Source organism: Dama dama, chromosome 12, assembly GCF_033118175.1.
Source record: "Dama dama isolate Ldn47 chromosome 12, ASM3311817v1, whole genome shotgun sequence".
Classification (NCBI taxonomy): Eukaryota; Metazoa; Chordata; class Mammalia; order Artiodactyla; family Cervidae; genus Dama; species Dama dama.
The window spans coordinates 48,356,907-48,380,649 of record NC_083692.1 but is presented as its reverse complement, the minus strand read 5'-3'; the positions used below and the strand labels follow the sequence as shown (position 1 = coordinate 48,380,649).

The window sequence follows — 23,743 nt, the reverse complement described above, 5'->3', positions numbered from 1 at the left end:
TCCTTCTCTGATTGCCAAGGCTAGGACTTTCAATACTATGCTGAATTAAAGTGGTAAGAGTGAGCATCCTGATCTTAGACGAAAATGCTTGTTCCTGATCTTAGATGAAATGCTTTTAGTTTTTCACCACCAAGTACTATGTTAGCTACGAGCTTATACGTGTGTGTTGGTCACTCAGTCGTGTCCGACTCTTTGCAACTCCATGGACTGTAGCCTTCCAGGCTCCTCGTCCATGGAAGTCTCCAAGCAAGAATGGTGGGGTGGGTTGCCACAGCTTTCTCCAGGGAACCTTCCCGACCTAGGAATTGAACCTGGGTCTCCTGTATTGCAGACAGTTTCTTTACCATTTGAGCTACCTGGGAAGCCCATGGGCTTACATATGGACTTCCATTATTTTGGAATATATTCCCTCTACACAAACATTGTGGAGAAGGAAATGGCAACCCACTCCAGTATTCTTGCCTGGAGAATCCCATGGGCAAAGGAGCCTGGTGGGCTACAGTCCATGGGGTCGCAGAGTCGGACACGACTGAGTGACTAACACACACACACACACACACATTGATGAGAGGAGAGTTTTTATCATAAATGGATGCTGAGTTTTGTGAAATGCTTTTTTTGCATTTGATCATATGGTCTATTCAGATGATCATATGATTTTTATGCTTCTTTTGTTAATGTGTGTATCACATTGATAGATTTCCAGATACTGAACCACCCTTGCACCCCAGGATAACTCTCACTTGATCACAGTGTATGATCCTTTTAATATATTACTGGATTCAGTTTGCTAATATTTTATTGAGGATTTTTACACTGATGTTCATCAATGACATTGGCCTATAATTTTCTTTTTTGCAATATCTTTGTATAGTTTTAGTATCAAGGTGATGCTGGTCTCATTCAATGAGTTCAGAAGTGTTCCTCACTCTGCAACTTTTTGGACTTGTTTTAGGATAGGTATTAACTCTTCTTTAAATGTTTGGTAGAATTGTTATTCTTCTTCTTGGTTAGATCCACAGATCATTATACTACAAAGCTATAGCAGGTGAAACAGTATGGTACTGGAACAAAAGCAGACACATAGATCAATGGAGCAGAATGGTGAGCCCAGAAACAAACCTACACTCACATGGGTAACTGCAACAAAGCAGACAAAAATATACAGTGAAGAAAAGACAGTCTTTCAATAAGTCATGCTGGGAAGATGGGCTGCTACATGTAAAAGAATAAAATAAGAACTTTTTTCACACCATATACAAAAATAAACTCAAAATGGATTAAAGACCTAAACGTAAGACCACAAACCATAAAACCTGAGAAGAAAACATAGGTAGAATATTCTTTGACATAAATCACAGCAATATTTTTTGGATCTGTCTCCTAAGAAAATAAAATACATACATACATGCACAGGACCTAATTAAACTTGAAAGGGAAAAAAAAAGGAAAGGAAACCACTGACAAAATGAAAAGACATCTACTGAATGGAAGAAAATATTTGCAAATGATATGACTAACACAGGTTTAATATTCAAAATATATGAACAGCTAATACTACTCAATACTGAAAAAACAAAACAAATAACCTGGTTAAAAAATGGGAAGAAAACTTGAAAAGGCATTTACCCAAAGAAGAATACAGATGGCCAATGGGCACATGTAAAGCACAACACTGTTAATCATCAGAGAAATGTAAAGCAAAGCTATAATATGACCTCATACCTGTCAGAATGGCTATTATCAAAAAGACCACAAACAACAAATGTTGGCAAGAATGTGGAGAAAAGGGAACCCTCTTACACTGTTGGTGGGAATATAAATTGGTGCAGCCACTGTGGAAAACAGTATGGCAATTTCTCAAAAAATTGAAGATATAACTACCATATGACCCAGTAATTCCACTCTTGGATATAATCCAACAAAAATGAAAGCACTACTTTGAAAAAAATACATGCACCCCAGTGTTCACAGCAGCATTTACAAGAGCCAAGACATGGAAGCAACCTATATGTTCATCAACAGATGAATGGATAAAGAAGATGTGGCATAAAAATATACACATACACACAATGATATACTGTTCAGTTATGAAAAAAATGAAATTTGCCATTTGCCAAAGCAACATGAATGGACCTGGAGGGTATTCTGGTTAGTGAAACACGTCAGACAGAGAAAGACAAATACTGTGTGTTATTGCTTATGTGTAAATCTAAAAAATAAAGCAAATGAATGAATATAACAGAACAGAAACAGACCCACATACATAGAGAACAAACTAATGGTTACCAATGGGAAGAGGGAAGAAGAAAGGCGTATGATAGTGGTAAAGGATTAAGATATACAAACTACTGAGTATGAAATAAATAAGATACAAGGATATGTGAACTTCTCAGGTGGAGCTAGTGGTAAAGAACCCACCAGCCAACGCAGGAGACAACGTGAGACACAGGTTTGATCCCTAGGTGAGGAAGATCCCCCGGAGGAGGGCAGAGCAACCCACTCCAGTATTCTTGCCTGGAGAATCCCATGGGACAGAGGAGCCCAGAAGGCCTACAGTCCATAGGGTCGCACAGAGTCAGATATGACTTAGCACACACCACAAAGATATACTGTACAACACAGGAAATACAGCTGTTATTTGACAATAAAATTAAATGGAATAAATCTATAAAAGTTTTGAATCACTATGCTATACACCTAAACTAGTATAATATTGTAAATCAAGTGTACCTCAATAAACCAAAAACAAAAATTATTTGAAACCTGAAGACTACAGCAAGAGACATAAAACAAAAGACACTACTTTTTATAAAAAGAAATAATGCTGACAATTTTCCATAAATGAATACCAGGCAGAATCAAAAAAAACAAATCCACACCTGTACACTGGATAAAACTGCATAACCTCAAAGACAAGAATATTCTCTAAATTACAAATCAAACATTTAAAAAGAAGAGAGAAAAATAGTCTACCAGCATGATTATCTTAGAAGCTGACCGCAGATGGCTTATCAATATCTCTAGATTACAATGGTACCTCTTTGGACAACCAAATGGTACTTTTAATGAACTGCCAGGAGGTGGGGTGCAGGGACTAGACATTTCAAGTTCTATATTCAGCTAAACTATCTTTGAAGAATAAATGCAAAGTAAAATTTTCAGGTAAGAATGGTGAATTTAAGACTCAGATTTTCACAAAGAAAAGTAATGAATGCTCTATGCTTCAGAAAAGAGGAAACTGAACTTAGAAAAAAAAAGTAATCATGATACACAGAAATGACAAAACAGGATGATAAATCTAAATTAGCACAGAATATGAAAATAACAGGTAGGGGGTATTCAAAGCAAAGGGGGAATAAGTGTCATTTAACTTGCAAACAAGGGAAACCAAGTTAAACTATTCTGAGGTCTTTCCAAAAACAATAAAGGGAAAATAAAGGGAAGACTTATTCAACCAATAAATGACAGAAAAGAACCAAAGAAAAGGCACAAATAAAAAACAAAAAATAAGATGACAAAACTTCAAATCAACAAACAAAATACTATAAATTCACTTATTAGAAGGCAGAAATTATCAGAGAGTATAAAAGTAATGTTCTTAATAAAGCTAAATTACATACAAAGATTGAAAATAAAAGAATGAAAAAGATGTAAAAACACTACAAATAATGAAAGGAATTATTCCAGAGGTTTTTTGTTTTTTTTTTTTTTCAAGAGGTTTTAAATAAAATGATATAGCCCCCAAACAAAAATGGACACAATTATAAGGAGAAATCTTTAAGTTATAATTATAGCTGATTTTAGTACACCTCTCAGAGAAGGCAATGGCACCCCACTCCACTACTCTTGACTGGAAAATCCCATGGACGGAGCCATCACTTTCACTTTTCACTTTCATGCATTGGAGAAGGAAATGGCAACCCACTCCAGTGTTCTTGCCTGGAGAATCCCGGGGACGGGGGAGCCTGGTGGGCTGCCGTCTATGGGGTCGCACAGAGTCAGACACGACTGAAGTGACTTAGCAGCAGCACCTCTAACAGAAGCCAATACAGCTACTGGAGAAAAAAATAATGAGAATACCGCTATTATGGATAGCAAAAGTAATTAGCTTGATCTAAATTATTAGTCAACAAATAGTAAATACACTTTCTATCAAAGAATACACTGAATATTTACAAAAATTCAACATGTACCTGGTCACAACTAAGCTTCAAAACACTTTTGAAAATAAATCATACATATATACATTCTCTGACCATAGTACAATTAAAAATAAAATTTTAAATAACAAAAATAAAACAAGCAAACAAACAGATGCTTGGGAATTACAAAAAACACACACCTAAAATAAACACTATGAAAATTATAAAATATTCAAAACTAAATTATCAGAAAGAATAGAAATATCAAAACAGATCTTGAAATACAGATTAGCTACAGTTGCAGAGAAATATTAAATGTATTAAATTTAAATGCAAAAATTAAATGTATTAAAAATTAGAAAACTAAACTAAAAAAAGAAAAACTAAATCCACAATTAGAAGAAAAAGAAATTATAAAAATAAGGCTAACGAAAAAAATTTTATATCACACAGAAAATTAGCAATAAAACCAAAAGTTAATTCTCTGAAAAAACCAATCAAACATATACACTTCCCAATAAGACTGACAGAAAAGGTCCGAAAAGAACACATGTATTAAGCTGCAGATATAGTCAAGACTTAAAATATAAGAGCATAATTAGAATAAATGTGTGTTAATACACATACATGAAGTGGACAGTTTTCTAGAAAACTAGCAAATAACCGAAATTTATTCTGGAAGCAATAATTATTAAAGAAACAATTCACAGGAAAAAAAAAAAAACCCCTCACACTAGACTCAGTTTCACAATTTTAATCATAGGGCAGATGATCTCTGATGACAAGAAGCTTCCACGAGCAGAATAAAACAAAAAAGAAAGCTACTCAGTTTATTTCACGAAGTCAGGATATTAATGATATCAAAATCAGAAAGGCAAAGAACTAGAAAAAAAGTAGGCCCAATTTCACTTTGTTTATAGATGAAATTAAAAATCTACATAAAATTAAAGCAATCTAATCCAGGGGACTTTCAAAGAAAACAATAAACCTGTCTTTGTAGTTCAGTATGTTAAAACATTAAATGAAGGGGTGAAAAAATCTTCATCACCTACATTAATTTGAGGGGGGCGGACTTCTAAAATTTAACATTCATTCAAAATACAAAAAAGGATATAATATTGTCAATGCAAGAGACCTGGGTTCGATCCCTGGGTCGGGAAGATCCCCTGGAGAAGGGAAAGGCTACCCACTCCAATATTCTGGCCTGGAGAATTCCATGGACTGTATAGTCCAGGGGGTCGCAAAGAGTCGGTCATGACTGAGCAACTTTCACTTCACTTCACATCCTAGACTAAAAAATAAAGAATTAATGGAAACTATGTCCTTAAGGCTAATAAAAAAAATATTTACTCAAAACTCTACAGCATGATGGGAATGTAAAATGATACAGCTATTATGGAAAACAGTATGGAGATTCCTTAAAAAGTAGCTAGGCATAAATCTAGTTATTGAAAACAGTATGGAGAGTAAGAAACTAGGAATAAACCTTATGACCCAGGAATACCACTACTGGACATACACCCTAAGAAAATCACAATTTTAAAAGACACATGTACCTCAATGTTCATTGCAGCAATATTTACAATAGCCAGGGCATGGAAGTAACCTAGGTGTCCATCGACAGATAAATGGATTAGGAAGTTGGGTACATTTATACAATGTAATATTACTCAGCCATAAAAAGGAACGAATCTGAGATAGTTGTCGTGAGGTGCATGCACGTGGAGCCTCTCATGCAGAGGATGAGAAAAACAAGGAAGAGAAGAAAGAAGTATTGTATATTAATGCATATATATGGAATCTAGAAAAACAATACTGATAAATCTAGTAGAGAATGGGCTTGTGGACACAGCAGAGGAAGGTTAGGGTGGGACAAATTGAGAAAGTAGCATTGACATATATACACTATCATACACTAAAACAGTTAGTGAGGAAGCTGCTAAATAACATAGGGAGCCCAGCCTGGTGCTCTGTGATGACCTAGGGGTGTGGGGTGTGGGGACGGGAGGGAGGCTAAGGAGGGATGATATATATATAATTATGACTGATTCACATTGTTGAACAGCAGAAATCAAGGCAAAATTATAAAGCAATTTCCCACCAATTAAAAAGTAAAATTTACAAAACATGGATAACCAACAAGGATCTAATCTACTGTACAGCACAAGAAACTCTATTCAATGTTATGTGGCACTCTGGATGGAAGGGGAGTTTGGGGAAGAATGGATACATGTACATAAATGGCAGAGTCTCTTGGTTGTCCACCCAAAACTATCACAACATTGTGTGCTGGGGGCTTTCCAGGTGGCAGAGTAGTGAAGCATCTGCCTGACAATGCAGGAGACCCAAGAGACATGGGTTTGATCTCTGGGTCGGGAAGATCCGCTGGAGTCGAAAATGGCAACCCACTGCAGTATTCCTTTTTTTTTTCTTTTTTCTATATTTATTTTCAAACTTTAAACTTTTTATTTGTATTAGAGTATAGCCAATTAACAATGCTGTGGTAGTTTCAGGTGAACAGAGAAGGGACTCAGCCATATATATATGTATCCATTCTCCCTCAAATCCCCCTCCCATCCAGGCTGACACATAACACTGAGCACAGTTCCACGTTGGTTATCCATTTTAAATATAGCTCTGTGTACATGATCTTCCCAGACTCCCTTAAACTATCCCTTTCCCTTGGCAATCATAAATTCATTTTTTAAGTCTGTGAATCTTTCTGTTTTGTAAGTGCACTGTATCATTTTTTAGATTCTACGCATAAGGGATGTCATACGATATTTCTCCTTCTCTGTCTGACTTACTTCACTCAATATGACACTTACCCATTTTGCTGCAAATGGCATTATTTCATTCTCTTTAATGGCCAAGTAATATTCCACTGTATCTATGTACCACACCTTTAACCATTCCTCTGTTGATGGACATTTAGATTGCTTCCATGTCTTGGCTATTGTAAACGGTGCTGTAATGAACATTGTGGTCGTATATCCTTCTGGGTGTTTTTCTCCAGATATATGCACAAGAGTAGGATTGTAGAGTCATTTAGTAGGACATACAGATGGCTAATAAGCACATGGAAAGACATTCAACATCACTAATTATTAGAGAAATGCAAATCAAAACTACAATGCGAAATCACCTCATACCAGTCAGAATGGCTATTATCAAAAAACCCATAAACAACAAATACTGGAGAGAGTGTAGAGGGAAGGGAATTCTCCTACACTGCTGCATGGTACAGCCACTATGGAGAACAGTAAGGAGGTTACTTTAAAAAAAAAAAAAAAACTGCTCCAGTATTCTTGCCTGGAAAATTCCATGGACAGAGGAGCCTGACGGATTACAGGCCATGAGGTCCCAAAGAATTGGATGCAACTGAGCACCGCACATACAGCACAAAGCCGACATGGCTGATACTGCTGTCCACCTGCAACTATTACAACATTGTTAATCAGCTGAACTCCAGTATAAAATAAAAAGTTAAAAGAATTCTAAAGCAAACCTCAAATGTAGTGATAAATTATTAAATGCAGACTAATGAAAATCATAACTAAGATAATAATGCTTACCACCACTTTTTCTATTCCATATTACACTGGGGGTTCTAATCAGATCAAGAAAAAAGATGCAGAAGAAACTGTAAAGGAACAAAATGATCACAATTTGCATATGATATAACCATCTTTACAAAAAGCTCAAAGGACTCTGCAAAATAAGAGCGTTTAGCAGTGAAGACACTCTCAACAAATGTAGGTGTAGGATCAATAAACAAAAAATCAGTAACGTTTCTATACATACAACCAACTAGAAAATGAAGTAGGAAAAAAAGCCATTCATTATAACAACAAAACTATAATGTACCTTGAAAAAAATATTTAAGACTTTATGTAGTAATATGAGAAAATATTATTAATGGACACCAAAAACCCCTCCATGTAAAATAGAGATATATCATATCCATGGAAAGGCAGATTCAATAACATAAAGATATCAGTTCTCTGCAAATTAATCTATATGTCCAATTTAGTTGGCATTTAGCAGCAAGAAGTTTGGGGGATGGCTTGTCCTGCAAGCTATCAAGGTTAATTAAAACAGATGCCACATAATCTTACTACTTAGCTATCTTGTTTTATGATACAGGCACATGGCTTGGAATATCTATTGATTTGAGTGATCAGCATATTCCTTGGTTTACTATCTCATATAGTGATTATTTCCTCCAACTATCTGACAAGAGCTGATTGTGAAAGATTCTAGATTGGGATCCCTGGGAAGTGCTGTGTTTGGTTAATTAAAACAAAATCCCCATATGCTTAATACCAAGAAAACATGTGGCAAAATACTGTGTTATAATCTCATATTCTTGCCTATAAAGATGGCCAGACATTTCACCTTTATGCATAGTGCTGAGTGATCCACAAACTTCAAGCAGTGCCTGGGAGTTACTTTGTTCAAACACCTCAGCATTGCACACCTCAGAGTACGCAGAACAAGTAACGACAGGGAGCCTTTACCACAAAACTTTTGCTAAAACAGAATATAGATGCCTGACGTTAAGCAGGACTACAGCCTTAACCAGAGGCTTCCCAGGTGGTTCAGTGGTAAAGAATCTGTTTGTAACACAGGACACACAGTTTCCATCCCTGGGTTGGGAAGATCCCCTGGAGAAGGAAATGGCAACCCACTCCAGTATTCTCTCTAGGAAAGTCTATGGACAGAGAAGTTGGGAAGGTTACAGTCTATGGGGGTTGCAAGAGAGACACGACTTAGCAACTAAACAACATTAGCCTTAATGAAGGGCCAGGTGCAAAATATACTTTGAAATAACCAAGTGAATTAACCTAATACATGTATTTAGTGCTATGTGGTGCATGGTAATGAAAACAAATGTTTTGGGTTTAGCTGACTCAGAGCTGTTTATGAACAACAGGTCCACTGATTAAGTACACTGTTACTAGAATAATAGGCCCATTTTATCAAACAGTGGAAGATAATTATTTTCTACATGCTATGGGAAGCTAACATGTCTACTTTATCTAAATATAGTACACTTCAGTTTTAACTCTAAACATGCTTTCATTTTAGGTACAGATCATTTGGTAACTACCTTTAACCACCTGAGGAATTGCTGGGATGTTTTGCAAGTTTTAAATTATGCTACTTTAAATTAATTAAAAAGAAAGCAAACTTACTTTGGTAAGGGTATACATGAGGGCAAATAAAAGACATGGTCTGTGACCTGGTGGAACTCAGTCCAGTAGGGAAAACAGACACAAAGTAAACTAACAAATGAATTTAATGTAACAAGTTACACTAATAGCAGAGAAAATTTAATCAGACAATAAAAGAGTAATAGGAAGCCTACTTATCATAATCAAAAAAGGCCACTCTGGTAGACAAAAACGAAAGAGGTCAAGATTACACAAGAGGTAGGAGCCAAGTGTGACAGAGCTTTTGAAGTGCAACTGGAAACCACTGCAATGTTTTAGGCAAGGGAGAGACAAGATCAAATTAACAAGATTACTGATATCTGCATGACAACTGGGGGATGAAGAGTGGAGTGGTCCAAGAGAGAAAACACGTGTTGTCAGGATATCTGTAATTACACTGAGAATAGGTAAGGAAAGGAAACCCTTCCAACTCCACCAAACGTGGATAAGAATGAAAACTCCAAATGCCCTGAGAAACATACTTTGAGTTTAAAAACCAAACCTAAAAGAAATTTACATACGTAAATTCTAGGAACTTGAAATTAAGTGTCATTCCTTTAACTAGAAACTGAACTATTGGCTGGCAATTCCTCGCTATCTAAACTACTAGCAATATCATTTTGCTGACGAACAGGTTTACTTATTTGGGTAAAATTTACCCCCACTTCCAACACCTACAAGGACGCAGCTCAAGTTTAAGAAAAAAGATAAAGGGCAAGTAAATGGGCTGAGAAGAAAATGCTGGACAATGAACGGTCTCAAAGATCCAGTCACCAGGAAAAATACTTGTAAGCAGCCTCATTCAGGTGAAAGAAGAAAAAGCTGAACCGCCGAAGTTCTTACTTATATTCTTCCTCCTTGGCGAGGAGGTCCCGTCCAGTCATGGCAGGTTGCTGAATGCGTGGCGGGAGCGGAGTCCCTGAAACGCCCGGTCTCTGTAAAAGAGGCAGACACTTTCAGAACCAAAGTTCAATGAATTTGGGTGTCCTCAGGACGCCGAAATCTAGCTGCTACCCAGGAGAGTCCAGTTGAACTAACCTTAAAACTTCTCCCGGCCATCTTTCGCGGCCGCGACGCCGTTACCGAGGCAACGACGCACTTTCCCGCGAGAGTTACCACAACCCCAGCGGCCTTCCAGCTCAGGGCACGATTCGGTCCACGCCCCAACTCTTGGCAGAAAACAGCGCGAGCTTAGGACCCGGCTGAGAACTGGGGAGTGTGCGCTGCGGTCTTTGTACCCGACTTGCGGTAAGCGCTAACCTCAGTCTTGCAGGAACTGAAGAAGCCAAAGCCGTGGACTGATTTATAGAATGGGAAAGACTAGAGATCTCTTCAAGAAAATCAGAGATACCAAAGGAACATTTCATGTAAAGATGGGCTCAATAAAGGACAGAAATGGTATGGAACTAACAGAAGCAGAAGGTATTAAGAAAAGGTGGCAAGAATACACAGAAGAACTGTACAAAAAAGATCTTCAGGACCCAAATAGTCACGGTGGTGTGATCACTCACCTAGAGCCAGACATCCTGGAATGTGAAGTCAAGTGGGCCTTAGGAAGCATCACTACGAATAAAGCTAGTGGAGGTGATGGAATTCCAGTTGAGCTATTTCAAATCCTGAAAGATGATGCTGTGAAAGTACTGCACTGAATATGCCAGCAAACTTGGAAAACTCAGCCAGCACTGGCCACAGGACCAGAAAAGGTCAGTTTTCATTCCAATCCCTAAGAAAGGCAAAGCCAAAGAATGCTCAAACTACCGCACAATTGCACTCATCTCACACACTAGCAAAGTAATGCTCAAAATGCTCCAAGCCAGGCTTCAACAATATGTGAACCGTGAATTTCCAGATGTTCAAGCTGGTTTTAGAAAAGGCAGAGGAACCAGAGATCAAATTGCCAACATCCACTGGATCATCGAAAAAGCAACAGAGTTCCAGGAAAACATCTATTTCTGCTTTATTGACTATGCCAAAGCCTTTGACTGTGTGGATCACAATAAACTGTGGAAAATTTTGAAGGAGATGGGAATACCAGACCACCTGACCTGCCTCTTGAGAAACCTGTATGCAGGTCAGGAATGTGTATGGTTCCAAATAGGAAAAGGAGTACGTCAAGGCTGCATATTGTCACCCTGCTTATTTAACTTATATGCATCATGAGAAACGCTGGGCTGGATGAAGCACAAGCTGGAATCAAGACTGCCAGGAGAAATAGCAATAACCTCAGATATGCAGATGATACCACCCTTATAGCAGAAAGTTAAAAAGAACTAAAGAACCTCTTGATGAAAGTGAAAGAGGAGAGTGAAAAAGCTGGCTTAAAGCTCAACATTCAGAAAACTAAGATCATGCCATCCGGTCCCATCACTTCACGGCAAAAAGATGGGGAAACAGTGGAAATAGTGGCAGACTTTGTTTTTTGGGGCTCCAAAATCACTGCAGATGGTGATTGCAGCCATGAAATAAAATGACGCTTACTCCTTGGAAGGAAAGTTTTGACCAACCTAGACAGCATATTAAAAAGCAGAGACATTACTTTGCCAACAAAGGCCCATCTAGTCAAGGCTTGGTTTTTCCAGTAGACGTGTATGGATATGACAGTTGGACTATAAAGAAAACTGAGCACCGAAAAATTGATCCTTTTGTACTGTGGTATTGGAGAAGACTCTTGAGAGTCCCTTGGGCTGCAAGGAGATCCAACCAATCTGTCCTAAAGGAGACCAGTCCTGGGTGTTCATTGGAAGGATTGATGTTGAAGCTGAAACTCCAATACTTTGGCCACCTGATGCGAAGTGCTGTCTCATTTGAAAAGACGCTGATGCTGGGAAAGATTGAAGGTGAGAGGAGAAGGGGATGACAGAGGATGAGATGGTTGGATGGCATCACTGACTCAATGGACATGAGGTTGAGTAAACTCCGGGAGTTGGTGATAGACAGGGAGGCCTGGCGTGCTGTGGTCCATGGGGTCGCAAAGAGTCAGACATGACTGAGGGACTGAACTGAACTGAAGCTGGCGATGGAAAGGTCTCAGCCAAAGAAGACAGGTCCATTTCTAATAGTAGGAGGCAAGCTAGTAAAACGCCTACTCTTTTGCGCAAACTCTGTTGTGATTTCCAAACCAAGTAGCCCATTTGATCTTCAGTTTGTTTTGTTTAAAATGAAATATTTAGTGGAATTTCAAATTTTGATTCCTCACATTTATTTACAGCATGGTTAAAAGCTCAGGCTCTCAAGGCAGTCATCTTAAGTTCATGTCCTGGGTCTGCCACTTACTAGCTTGGGGAAATCATTATCTCAGCTACTTCGTCTGTAAAGTAAGGGTAAGAATAGTGCCCATCTCGCAGAGTTACTTTGAGGAGTGAATGAATTTGTGCTTTGAATTGTTCCTGGAACAAAGTAAACAATAAAAATTCCATTTGGGGGAGAGGGGAATAAACTTGGGAATCCAGAAATAAACTTCACGTTTAGGGGCAACTGATCTTCAGCAAAGGTGCCAATACCATTCAGTGGGGCAAGTCTAGTCTTTTTTGAAGTAGGGAGGAGAAGGGGATGACAAAGGATGAGATGGTTGGTTGGTATCACCGACTCAATGGACATGAGTTTGAGTAAACCCTGGGAGTTGGTGATGAACAGGGAGGCCTGGCGTGCTGCAGTCTATGGAGTCTCAAAGATCTTTGTCAGACATGACTGAGCGACTGAACTGACTGACTGGAAAACAGTCTCGCATTTTCTCAAAACTATACACATAAAATTACCACACGATCCAGCAGCCCACTCCTAGCTATATGCCCAAGAGAAATGAAAACATATACCTTTACAAAAAGTTGTACACAAATGTTTATAGCAGTATTCTTCAGAAAAGACAAAAAGTGAAAATGACTCAAATGATACACTGATTAATAGGTAAATAAAAAGTGGTATATTCATCAGTGGAATATTATTCAGGGCCAGAAAGGAATAAAGTACTGATGCATACTACAATATGGATGAACCCTGAAAACATGCTATGTGAAAAAAGCAATTCACAAAAGACCACATATTATATGATTCCATTCTATTAGGACCACATATTATATGGAATGTCTCAAACAGGTAAATCTATAGAGACAGAAAGCTGTTCAGTGATTGCCTAGTCCTGAAAGATAATGGGGAATTGACTAAGGTGTTGCCAGATTTTGGTGGGGAGAGGGGCAGTGGGGGTAATGAAAATGTTTTGAAAGTGATTGTGATGATGGTTGCACAAATCTGTCAATATACTAACAGACAATTAATAGTACACTTTATATGGATAAATGGTGAGTGTGTGAAATACATTAGTCAAGTTGTTAAAACATTAAAAATAAAATTAATTATTAAAATAAAAATGTCAAAAGATGAGGAAAAGGTACGCCATACTAACACTAAGAGAGCTGGAGTAGCCACATTAACTTCAAACAAAGTGATCTCAGAACCAGAAAAACTATCAGAGATAAAGAGGAACATTACATAAAGGATAAGGAGATCAACTCTCCAAGGAGATATAACAATCCTGAATGTGTATGAACCAAACAGTTGAGTGTCAAAATGCATGAGGCAAAAACTAATAGGAGTGCAAAAAGAAACAGATAAATCCACAAGTACATTTGGAGATATCAACACCTCTTTTTCAGTCATTAATAGTTCAGGGAGACAGAAAATCAGTAAGGATGTAATTGCCCTGAATAGCACTATTAGTCTCAAGGAATCAGCAAAAATCTGCTTGATCTAATTGACATTTAGAGACTACTCCATCCAACAACAGCAGAATACACATTCTTCTCAAGGTCACATGGCATATTTACCAAGATAGACTACATTCTGGGCCATAAAATGCACATTAATAAATTTAAAAGAATAGAAATTATATTCATTTCCTAGAATTGCTATAAGAAAGCACCACAAACTGGATGGCTTAAAACAAAATAAATTTATTGTTTCCCAGTATAGAGACTGGTAGTCCAAAGTCAAGATGTTAGCAGGGCAGTGCTCCCTTTGAAACCTGTAGGGGAGAATCCTTCCGTGCATTTTCCTAGTTTCTGGTGGTGGCTGTCACTCCCTGGCCTTTCTTGGTTTGTAGCTGCATCCGGCCAATCTCTGCCTCTACGATCATATAACATTCCCCCTGTGTGTCTCTGTCTACACATGGCATTTCCTCCAGTCATACTGGATTAGGACCCACCTTAATGACCTCATCTTAACTTGATTACATTTGTAAAGACCCAATTTCCAAATAAGGTCACCTTCACAGATTAAGGGGAGAGGTGTGTATATGGTGGGTTAGGACTTCAGCCTATTTTTGGAGGAACACAGTTCAATCTGTAATAATAGAAATTATATAAACTATCTTCTGAGGTATATCATAAAAAAGCTGGAAAACCCAAAATATTTGGAGATTAAACACACTTTAAAATAATACATGGGAATAATACATTAAAATAAAATATTTTAATAAAAATACATTAAAATAATACTTCTTCAAAGAAGTCTAAAAAGAAATTAAAAAGTAGTTTGAACCCAGTGAAAATGAAAATACAATCTACCAAAACTTGTAGGATACAGTGAAAGCAGCACTTAGACTGCTTAGCATTAAATGTATATATTAGAAAAGAAGGCAAATCTAAAACCAACAATCTAAGGTTCCACCTTAGGCAATGGGAGAAAGAAGAACAATTTAAGCTTAAAGAGAGCAAAAGAAAAGAAATAATAAATATTAAAATAGAAATTAATGGAATTGAAAACAGGAAAACAGAGAAAATCACAGAAACCAAAATCAGTTCTTTGAAAAGATCAATAAATTCAATAAACCTCTGGCCATATTAACCAGGAAAAAAAGTGAAGGCACAAAATTACCTATTATGTGTTCTTTTATGTGATGGTCAGGTGAAACCACAAGAAAAGGTACAGAAGAGGCTCAAGAAAATAAAGTTCATTATACTCATAAGTTCTATAACTAGGAGGTACAGAATGCCATGCAGGACTCCATGGCAAAGTCCCAGGGTAGTAGGAGGCAGAAAACATGAGTCAAGGGAAAACCTAAGCTACCCTGCAAAAAAAGCAAGGCAAAGAGAACAGTGTAGGACTGGCTAGTTTGAATTATTTGAGCGGGCTTTAAGCTTTAGGGGCTGTTCCCAGCTGTCTGGTACCTGGCCCTGGGATGATTAATAAAACAAAGGAATATTGCCTCCTAAAGTGTACAGGCCAGGTAGAGAGGGTATGACTCTACATTGGTCAGTTGGCATATTTAAGGTACACTCCTGGCTGAGCCCTTTTGCTATCTCTGAGAATTGGCTAGGTCAATAAGTCTCTTCAGCCAGAAAGGTTTTTTCTTTTTTTTTTCTTAAGATGTCAAATCATAATAATACACAGAAAAAAATTTAAATAAACAATTTAATATCATTAGGATCACCATTAATTATCCCATGAACACTAAAAGGAAAAGGAGTACTATCAACAACTACATATGCAGAAATTTTATAAATTAGGTGAAATGAACCAATTCCTTAAAAGATGCAAACTACCAAAATTCACATAAAGAAACATAGATAATGAATAATTAAGGACGGAGTCAATAATTTTCTAAGAAAGAAAGCAGCAGAACCAGGTGGTTTCACTTATGAATTCAACTAACATTCAAGGATGAAATGATACCAATTTTCCACAATCTCTTCTAAAAAAATGGAAAGAAAGGGGACACTCCTAACTCACTCATGAGTCCAGCATTACCCTAATACCAAAAGCAATTAGGGACATATAAGAAGAAAAAACTATAGATGATATCTCTCATGAACATAGATATAAAAGTCTTTAGCAAATATGAGCAAACTGAATCCAACAAAGTACAAAAAGAATTATACAACACAAACAAGTGAGATTTATTATAGGTGAGTAAGGCTAGCTCAGCATCATAAAGTCAATCAGTAAAACTCAGTACATGAAGAAAATAAAGAAGAAAAAACACAATCATATAAACTGATGCAGCAAAAGCTTTTGAGAAGATCCTGGTAAAAATTCTCAGCAATCTAGGAATAGAGGGGAACTTCCTCAACATGATAAAGAATATCTACAAGATAACTGCAGCTAGCATCATACTTAATAGTGAGAAACTGAATGCCTTCCTCTAAAGATCAGTAACAAGGCAAGGATATCCTTTCTCACCTTTTTTTTTACGCTCACACCTACAGTCCTACCCAATAATAAACAAGAAAAAGAAACAAAAAGTATATAGATTGAAGAAATAAAATACCTTAATTTGTAGATGACATGAGAGTAGATGGAGAAATCCCAAGGAATCAGCAAAACTTTCCTAGAACTAATAAGCAAGATTGATAAAACAAAACGTAGTATATACATACAATGAATTTGGATATACACTATAAAATGGACGAACCTTGAAAACATGCTAAGTGAAATAAGCCAGACACAAAAGAACAAATACTGTATGAGTCTGCTTATATGAAGTATCTAGAATAGACAAATACTGAGATAGAAAATAGAATAGAGGATGCCAGGAAATGGGGAGAGAGGGGACTGGCATGTTATTTTTCTTTAATGGGTACAGAGTTTCTGTTTGGGGGGATCAAAAAGTTCTGGAAATGGATAATTGTAATCACTGAACAATATTGTGAATATATTTAATGCCACCATATTGCATACTTTAAAATAGTTATAACGGTAAATTTAATTTATGTATATTTTACTATAGTAAAAAAAAAAAAATCCAGTCAGGACAGTCTACAAAATACCCCATCTGTACTCCTGAAAACTATTAATGTCAGGCATAGCAAGCAAAGTTTGAGAAACTATCACAACCAAGAGGAGCCTAAAGAAACACAACAAGTAAATGTAAGGTGGTATCCTGGATCAAATCCAGGTACAAAAAAAGACATTAGGCTTAAAAACCAAAGAGATCTGAATAAACTGTGGCCTTAGTTAATAACAATGCATCAGTAATGGCTCATTAATTGTAACAAATGTATTAGACTAATGTTAATAATAAGGGAAATTATAAGGTGGAGGATATATGGGAACTCTGTTCTCAGGTTTTCTGTAAATCTAATTGTTTTTTAAAAAATAAAGTCTATTTTTAAAAAAGCTAAAAGAGACTCTGCTCCAACAGAGTTGTAAATTAAATCATCTGGGGGCATCCGTGTACTGCAAAACAACCAGATTATGTTAAAAAACTCAAACAGAGAAGTATATATGCATTACTGAAAATTTGAAGGAAGCAGAGAAAATTTCCATGTGTCTTGCTGATGTCTCTCCCTCTAGCTCTTTGCCCTCTCAAATAAAACAAAACTGACTGTGTGAATAGGCAATTAAAAATAAAAGGACTAATCAGAGAAAATGCCCATTAAAGACCTGTGCTCAGAAAATAAAGTCTGTGTTTGGTCAACAGTAATATGAAGGGGCTGAAATTGAGACCCTTGCTCGAAGCTACTAAACCAAATGAAAAAAGCTAAAGTAGTTCCAGACTGGTAGCGCCCCCAGGCTCCCAGCAGAATCAAAACAAATCCTCTTTGGACAAAAATATCTCTAATTAAGTCCTCCAGATTCCTGGATTAAGATCAAGAAAATGTGAGTTCACCAACAAAACTCACCAAGCAGAAAGGAAACAAATCACCATTAGTGAAAAATGAGAAGAAATAATAAATATTTAGAACTCCCAAATGAGATTAAAATTGTATTAGCTGTAAAAAGTAAAATATCTATTTAGAAAATATTTAAAGAAATAAGGGATAAAATCATAATGATGAGCAAGCAACAAGACCAAGCAAATGTGACAAATAACCAAATGAAGCTTTCAGGCTTTAAATAAACATTTGTTAACTGATCCATGTCAGTTTTCTGGACACCTGAAACTAACACATCACTGCAAATGAACTATACTCCAATAAATTTTTTTAGATAAATACGTATAATTTGTTGAGATAAAAACACTCAATGGATGGGTTGAATGGCACAGATAATTTGTAAAGCATAAAATATCTAAGAAAATTATCCAGAATGAACAGAGAATGATAAGAACACGGGAAATATGAAAGAAATGTTAAACAATTATAGAAGATAGACTAAGAAGATCTGACATATAAATAATCAGAGTCCAAGGACAGATTTTTAGAATTGAGAGTGATATTACAAAAGTTAATTGCTTAGAATCTCCCAGGGTTTAGTAAAGACATGAATGCACAGATTCAAGAAGCACAGAGTGTCACAAGAGGATAAATTTAAAATTTATTCTTATGCCTGTTGTAAAACCCAAGACACCAATAAAAAAGAAAAGATCTTTAAAGCAACCAAAGAGGAAAAAGACAGGCAACCTACAAAGAAGCAATTAGACTGAAAGCAGATGATATAATAGCAATTGTGGAAGCTAGAAGACAGTAAAATAATGAGTGAAATCCTAGGATAATAAGCCCCATTTATAAGTGAGAATTTGAGTCAAATATGGTTGGTGATAAATCACCAATTAATGATTAATGATTATCTGCCTTTTATCTAATCCCAGATGGGTTGAGATAAACTTTATCTTCTAGGATAAGGATGTAGATGAGAGGTAGGACATGGAGGAAAGGGTAAAACTGAGTGAAAAAAGTAAGCTCCCTATCTCAGGAAACAGGGAGGCAGGGATCCTTTATTGCCAATATTCTTCTAGCTCAATATCCTTTGATTAGACTGACCAACTGGGCCCCAGCTGAACATTGTGTTACTATAAATGCTGGCACTGACCTGGAAGTTCCAGTCAGTGAGACAGGATCCAGAAATGGCACCTCTGATGCTTATTTTGAAGCAGACAGCCACCACAAGTGGTATTAACCACAACCAGAATGAGCAAAGATTTTAATTATAGAGCTAGACCATTAGAACTTCTAGCCAATCAGCTAGACAGGCTCAGATGACTCATCTCTCTTTAATTTTTGCAAAAAGCCCACTCTTCTTTTCACACAATTGAAATTTTTCATCTTCATGAATTTTATTATGAGAGGGTTTTATTATACTTTCAAAGTTATCAAAGAAAATAATTTCAGTCTAGAACTGTGTACTCAGTCTCTAATATTATACTGCAAGAGAGAGGAGAAATAAATATATCTTGAGATAAATAAAGAATAAGAGATTTACCACCCACATACTCATGCTAAAGGAACTTCAAAATGATGTACTTCAGGAAGAAAATATTATCAGAGGAACATTTTGATGTACCAGAAGACTGTTGTTCAGTCAAAAATCACGTCAGACTCTTTGCAATGCCTGTAGTCTTCCAGGACTGTTGTCTTCCAGGCTCCTCTGTCCATGGGATTTCCCAGGCAAGAATACTGGAGTGGGTTGCCATTTCCTTCTCCAGGGAATCTTCCCAACCCATGGATAGAATCCACGTCTCTTGCATCTCCTGCATTGGCAGGTGAATTCTTTACCACTAGTGCCACCTGAAGAAGCCCCATCAGAAGAACAGTAATCAAAATAAAATGATAAACATGCATGTAGGTCTAAAATAATATCTCTAAAATTCCTATCAACAGTAATGCCTACCTTGTGGTGTTTAAAAAAAAAAAAAAGACTAAAACATTGTATTCTCATCTAACTGGGAGTAGAAAGAAACTTCAACCTGATAAAGAGCATCTCAAAAAAAAAAAAGAAAAAGTACATCTAACCTCATATTTAATGATGAAAAACCAAATTCCTTCCTCTAATATGAGGAGCAAGACAGAGATTTCCACTCTTACTACTCCTATTCATAATCATACTGGAGTTTATAATGATGGTTCTATCCTGCACAATCAGGTAAGTTAATTAATCAATTTTGGAAAGGAGGAAATAAAACAGTTTCTCTTAACAGATGACATGATTGTCTATTTTGAACATTCTGAAAACCTACCCCCACAATCTATGGAGCTATTTACTAAGTTTGACAAAATTGTAAGATACAGGTCAACTCACAAAAACTAATTGTAGTTCTATATACTAGCAGTGAACAATTGGAAATTAAAATTTTAAATGCAGCGCTATTTACAATGGGACCGAAAGAATTATGGGGCTTCCCTGGTGGCTCAGACGGTAAAGAATCCACCTGCAATGCAGAGATCTGGGTCTATCCCTGGGTCGGGAAGATCTTCTGGAGAAGGGAATGGCTACTCACTCTGGTATTCTTTCCTGGAGAACCCCATGGACAGAGAAGCCTAGCGGGCTATAGTCCATGGGGTGACAAAGAGTCAGACACAACTACAAGAGAGATACCTATAGGGACTCCTAGTAATAATTAAAGGACACTGCAAAAGTGAGTAATGTCCTCTTTAAGCAGGTGGAGCAAAAGCTAGCCCCATCTGGGTATTAATGTATGATTAATGATTCCCATCCCCGACCCCAAGTGACCTAACTCAGGATGCAAATGTGCAAAGTATATAAACATATTTAAAAGCCAGGAAAGATTCCACTAAAATGTCACTCTTAGTTACTACACAGGATTTTTTTTAAGTCTGTATGTTCTAATTTTCTAAAAAGAACACACATTACTTATATAATATTTATAATGCTTAAAAATAAAATGAAACAAATACGAGGTTACCCATCTAAAATACAGTGCAAAGATTGAGCAATAAGCAGACTGGGAAAAGTTCTCTGGATTTGGCAAGAAAGAAGCTACTGGCCTCAGGAAGGAAGCCAGTATATTTATAAATAAAGCAGAAGAAATAGAAGTCATGCTATAAGGGAATGAGTGGAAGGCAATTACTATCAACAATAGGTTTGAGCACTTTGGTTCCAAAAGATGGCTGCATAACTCTTTTGAAGCAACCCATATCTCAAAATCTGAAACATAGGCCTGACCAACTGAATTGCCTCATGCTGCTTTCTTTATGTATGGCACTTTCAGTTTTTATCACATCACTGCTTTTTGCTTTATTTTCCCCATTTTTGTTACATTTTATTTTAAATAATTCATTTAAAATCACAATTTTAATCATGGTCTAAAATTTTCTTTTAATAATTATTTGGTTCTGTCTAAGTTAATGTTAACTTTAAAAGAAGCTATTATTCACAACTCAGAAAGATGTAGGTTATAATTTTCAAAAGTGATCTCTATTCATGTAGAGGGCTGATATAGTTTTATTATTTTTTCCCCCAATGGTTGGATAGAGCTATCAGAAATTCAGTAATAATTGTTATTTTCATTTTTTTACATAAAAATATCCAAAGCTATACATTTCCTTATGGCATCATTGGGAAGTGACCATTCATTTTATAATATGGCTGTCTTGAGGGGAAATAAGCAGAACCAAAAACAGCATATACATTAATCAAAACAAGCTTATAAAATCTGATTATTTCTCAACAAACAAATAAACTGAATATACATTAAAAGGTATAAAGTAACTATAAATGGATAAAAAGAAAAAAGTAAAGTCTAATCAGGGCAATCTGAGAAGGTCTATGGAACCAACTTAATGTATCTCTTCCTGGTTATAATTTTAGCAGTAAATTTCAAATGTGTTTTCTAGCTTCACTTATCAAAGAACTATGTAACAAATTGATACAGAGAAAGTTCTCACTTTACCTTCACCGATAGAAAAATGGTTATTAAAATACAGATTAGCGCTTCAATATTTTATGATGTATAGATGCCTAAGTAAAACCTGCTATTCAAATTACCTGCTTTAAAATTATTGTGAAAAAAAATATTTCTCATAATATTAATTTGATACATGCACTCCAATCTTCATAGCAGCATTATTTACAATAGTCAAGGTTTGGAAGCAATCATGAGTTGCTTCATCGCATGAATGGATAAAGAAGACAAGGTATATATTAATCAGCCATAAAAAATAATTAAATTCTGTCATTTGCAACAACGTGAATGGACCTACAGCATATTATGTTTAGTGAAATAAGTTGGACAAAGACAAATACTGTATGTTATCACTTACGTGTAGAATTTAAAAATAAAATGAAAAAAAATAAAAATAAACATAAAATGAGTGAATGTATATAACAAAACAGAAACAAACTCACAGATATAGAGAACAAACTGGTCATTACCAAGGGGGAGAGGGAATGGACAGGGGGGAGAGAGGGGTATGGGATTAAGAGACACAAGCTACTATGCATAAAATAAATAAGCAACAAGGTTATATTGTACAGCACAGGGAAATATAGCCATTATTTTTTAATAACTTTAAATTGAGTATAATCTATGAAAATATTGAATCTCTACAGGTTGTACACCTAAAGCTAATATAATACTGTTAAGTCAACTATACTTCAATTAAAAAGTCAACATAAGAGTCAATGCTGAGTGAATAAAATGAATAGTCAAGAAAAACTCTTTCCATCTCACCACTGTCCCTAACTCAACATATTTATATAATCTATTCTGAGAGGAGAAATGATATCTGGATGTTCTTCTTTCCCAGCACGTTAACAACTGGCAGTAAACAAGACACATTCACACCCCCTAACCCCCTATTCTTTTGGAAGGTATTTTTTAGCAGCTGTTCCCGACCTTCAAACATTGTGTAATCAATATTAGATAAGATCAGACAAGAGTATGTTAAACCCATAGCCCTTCCTGAGCAAAACCTGAGCCTCAGCTTTAATTATTCAAAATTTTCTCTATGCCAAATGTTTACGTGCAATAATCATTAGATTTGGTTGAAAAGGTGTACTATATTTTGATCCGTCATCCCCCAAATGACAGATCTCAAGTCCTGTCCTGATAATACCAATCGTCTGGTGCCTTTCAGATAATACAAAATGACTAAAAAATTCAGCTATCAGCCAAATTATGAAGAGCACATGCCTCTCTTGAATAAGGAAGATTTTGTGACAAACTTTTAAAACAATTAGTGCTTTGGGGTATTTTTTTAAATTGGGATACAGTCGATTTACAATGTTGTGATAGTTTCAGTTCAGTTCAGTTGCTCAGTCATGTCCAACTCTGCGGCCCCATGAGCCGCAGCATGCCAGGCCTCCCTGTCCATCACCAACTCCCGGAGTCCACCCAAACCCATGTCCATCGAGTCGGTGATGCCATCCAACCATCTCATCCTCTGTTGTCCCCTTCTCCTCCTGCCCTCAGTCTTGCCCAGCATCAGGGTCTTTTCAAGTGAGTCAGCTCTTTGCATCAGGTGGCCAAAGTATTGGAGCTTCAGCTTCAACATCAGTCCTTCCAATGAACACCCAGGACTGATTTCCTTTACAATGGACTGGTTGGATCTCCTTGCAGTCCAAGGGACTCTCAAGAGTCTTCTCCAATGCCACAGTTCAAATGCATCAATTCTTCAGTGCTCAGCTTTCTTTATGGTCCAACTCTCACATCCATACATGACCACTGGAAAAACCATAGCCATAACTAGACGGGCCTTTGTTGGCAAAGTA

At 36.6% G+C, this 23,743-nt stretch overlaps 1 protein-coding gene across 3 annotated transcripts in view; it reads right to left on the bottom strand.

Annotated features, from left to right (window-relative positions):
- TEX9 (testis expressed 9) overlaps positions 1-23,743 on the bottom strand; it is a 215,917-nt gene that overhangs the window by 77,928 nt on the left and 114,246 nt on the right. For 2 of the 3 annotated variants that reach the window (XM_061157225.1, XM_061157227.1), the window contains exons 1-2: positions 10,400-10,436; positions 10,205-10,296 (exon numbers count right to left, since the gene is read on the bottom strand). In XM_061157225.1, coding sequence (XP_061013208.1) covers positions 10,205-10,296; positions 10,400-10,420 — 113 coding nt within the window. In that variant the 5' untranslated portion in view covers positions 10,421-10,436. Of the gene's footprint in view, positions 1-10,204; positions 10,297-10,399; positions 10,437-23,743 lie in introns of those variants that run through there. The other variant, XM_061157226.1, reaches the window with a different exon arrangement.